This window comes from Dendroctonus ponderosae, unplaced genomic scaffold (genome assembly GCF_020466585.1).
Source record: "Dendroctonus ponderosae isolate FM_Combo_2020 unplaced genomic scaffold, Dpon_F_20191213v2 Dpon_F_20191213_12, whole genome shotgun sequence".
Lineage (NCBI taxonomy): Eukaryota > Metazoa > Arthropoda > Insecta > Coleoptera > Curculionidae > Dendroctonus > Dendroctonus ponderosae.
The window spans coordinates 2,051,876-2,055,114 of NW_026017316.1; the positions used below are offsets into that span (position 1 = coordinate 2,051,876).

The following is a 3,239-nucleotide window of genomic DNA, read 5'->3' on the forward strand; positions in this document are numbered from 1 at the left end:
AGTTGGCTAAAGTTCACCGATTTGGGCCTAAATCGAAACTTATCGGCCGGAAAAATGATATCGTCTACTTGAAAATGCACACGCCAACTCCGAACGATTCGCCCCCAAAAACATAAATCACGCCCGTTAAAGGAAACGTTTTCTCGAAGATTTCCCGGAATTGATTCCGTTCGTGGCATTGATGAGGAGCCGGCTTTTCCGCCTGGGTTCACTCCAACGTTGCGCAGTCTGAGGAGGGTTCGAGGGCCGAAACTTATTAACAAATCCGTCCGAGTGTCCATCATTCGCCGTTAATGCGGCTCTTCAATCTCCACTTGCAACAGACGTGATCGGTTTCGCCAATGTGTTTGGCGTGCGGAAACTCACTTTTCCCCTTGCGCGAGCGATTTTCGGGAATTCGGATGATAATCGCATTAACCCGAACCCTTAGCAGCCTGAGGATGATTGGTTGCCGAAACGTTTTCACCTGCTTTAGGGTTTTTGGGGCTGACAAGCGTGCAATCTTGCCAATTTTCGCGTTAAGCACCAACTCCTTTGAATATTCGCAACTTTCTAACTGAAGTTGGGAGAGCCATGGAACTTGCACTCCCTCTAGCGGACGCTGGTGGTCACACCAGGTAAACATTTGGGGAAAATCCAGCGTGTTGCTAATTTTTTACTGCTCAGTCAATGTAGGTCTCCAAACTGCGCTGCCTCTTTTTTGCGCCATCTTCTTTAATAATGCACAACTTCCAAACCAGAGGACGTGGCAACATCGCACTTTCACATGCTATTCCCGATGGATTCTACGAACGTTGGTGAAAGTTGCAAAAAAAACGCAAGCGTCATTCTGATTTGCCGCCTCATAGTCCATGTTGGACTCAAAATTACGTTTCATCGCTTTTGTGTCAACTGATTTAAAAATTCGTAACTCCGAAACCAGAATCAATAGCGCAATGAAACTTTCGCACTATTTAGACGACACCGCAGGGAAAACACAGGAGAAGTTTCACTAAAATCACTAAATAGGCCAATTTTTTACAGCCCAGTGAATGCAGGCTTCAAAAATAAGTTGCAACCTTGTTGTGACATCTGTTTAAAAATTCGTAACTCCTAAACCAGCCGACCAAGAAAAATGAAACTTTTGCACTCGTTAGCAGACACTTCACTCCAAAGCCTGCAGGAGTTACAAAAAAAGGGGCAGTGTCATCCTGATTTTTCACCCCCGAGTCTATGTTGATCGCAAAAGTACGTTTTGTCCTTTTTGTGTCAACTGCTTTAAGAATTCCTAACTCCCAAACCAGAACTCCTAAAACAATGAAACTTTCACACTATTTAGAAGACACGTCACGAAAGCCACCGGAGAAGTTTCACTAAAATCACTCAATGCGCCAATTTTTTACAGCTCAGTCAATGCAGGTTTCAAAAATAAGTTGCAACCTTGTTGTGTCATCTGTTTAAAAATTCCTAACTCCCAAACCAGCCAACTGAGAAAAATGAAACTTTTGCACTCGTTAGCAGACGATTCACCCCAAAGTCTGCAGGAGTTACAAAGAAAAGGGTGGCGCCATCCTGATTTTTCACCCCCGAGTCTATGTTGATCGCAAAAGTACGTTTTGTCCTTTTTGTGTCAACTGCTTTAAGAATTCCTAACTCCCAAACCAAAACTCCTAGAACAATGAAATTTTCGCACTATTTAGAAGACACTTTACTGAACCCATCGGAGAAGTTTTACTAGAATAACTAAATAGGCCAATGTTTTACAGCTCAGTGAATGCAGGTTTCAAAAATAAGTTGCAACCTTGTTGTGTCATCTGTTTAAAAATTCCTAACTCCCAAACCAGCCAACTGAGAAAAATGAAACTTTTGCCCTCGTTAGCAGACACTTCACTAGAAAGCCTGCAGGAGTTACAAAGAAAAGGGCATCGTCATCCTGATTTTTCACCCCAGAGTCTATGTTGGTTGCAAAAGTACGTTTCGCCCTTTTTGTGTCAACTGCTTTAAAAATTCCTAACTGCCAAACAAGAACTCCTAGAAGAATAAAACTTTCGCACGATTTAGAAGACACTTCACTGAAACCACCGGAGAAGTTTCACTAAAATCACTCAATGCGCCAATTTTTTACAGCTCAGTCAATGCAGGTCTCAAAAAAAGCTTCGCCCCCTTGCACCATCGCATTCAAAAATCCCCAGCTCCCCAGCAGGGGCAAGTGGCAACTTGAAATTTTCACCCGCTCTCAGGCACCTTCTAACGAAACACTCTGACTTGCAGGTGCAGCAGGCGATGTCCCACCTGCGGCCCCAGCTGCTCCTTTTGGGCCTCTTCCTGCTCAGCAAAGGTAAGACTCTTTCAGCTCATCGCAGCTCATCCCAACTTGGAGCCACAAATCGCTGCTCAACGCCAGCCAATAGAGCCGATTGCTCAACGTCGACTCTTTCACGTTTCACTTCACCGGAAAAAAGGACGCCTTCCAAATCTGACTTTGCCCGTAAATCGATTACGGTCGGACGGTTCGAAGTCCTTTGCAGAAAAGCGGCCGAAAGTTTCTAAACTTTTCCACGCGCGGTTATTCGACTGGGTTTTACCATAAAACTCCCCATTTCGCTTTGAAAGGATGCGGCCGCCCCTTCGCCGCCCTTTTCCACCTGGAAAACGACCCCCTCTTTCAATTGCTCCCCATGCAGTGGCAATTTATGCCAACTTTTCGGTCGCTCAGCGGAATAAACTCGACTAAATAATCGTCGGGAGTCGGAACCGGGTCCAGAATGTCCAGAGATTGTCCAGAGAATGTCCAGGACGTCCAGGGACAGGGAAAAATTGGGTTTTTTGGCGTCTTTGGCAATCACTTCGGACCTGAAAGGCCGCTGCTTTAAAACCCGCCCTCCCAATCCATTAAGCGACCGAAACACTGTTTGCCAGATCGGCTCTTTTTCCAGACTCTGGATCCTTTGTGCGATTCTAACCTATACGAGGCTCGTCATTCCAGACGCGACTCAATTGCGCCCGCTGTTTGTCTGTTCGAATTAGTTCGATAATCCTGGAAAGCGTCGGAATCTTTGTCCAGATTGGGGTGGAAAAAGCGCGCTGGTTTTCCTTTCGCAGTGGAAATTTTCCGCAAATCTTCTGAGCCCCTCGGGCAATCAGAAAATGTCAACAAATTTGCGCTGTACGCCCGCAAGGTGGCGCTTTTTGAGGAGTTTTCGCGACAAAGTCTGAAACCGATGTGCACATGTAAACGCGGCCTCTGTGGAAAAGGGTGC

The 3,239-nt window shown here is 45.7% G+C and overlaps 1 protein-coding gene across 1 annotated transcript in view; it reads left to right on the plus strand.

The window, feature by feature from the left end:
* LOC125503136 overlaps positions 1-3,239 on the plus strand; it is a 55,539-nt gene that overhangs the window by 18,270 nt on the left and 34,030 nt on the right. Inside the window, exon 2 of the mRNA XM_048663120.1 lies at positions 2,251-2,317. Within this exon, the coding sequence (XP_048519077.1) occupies positions 2,263-2,317 (55 nt within the window). The 5' untranslated portion in view covers positions 2,251-2,262. The remainder of the gene's footprint in view (positions 1-2,250; positions 2,318-3,239) is intronic.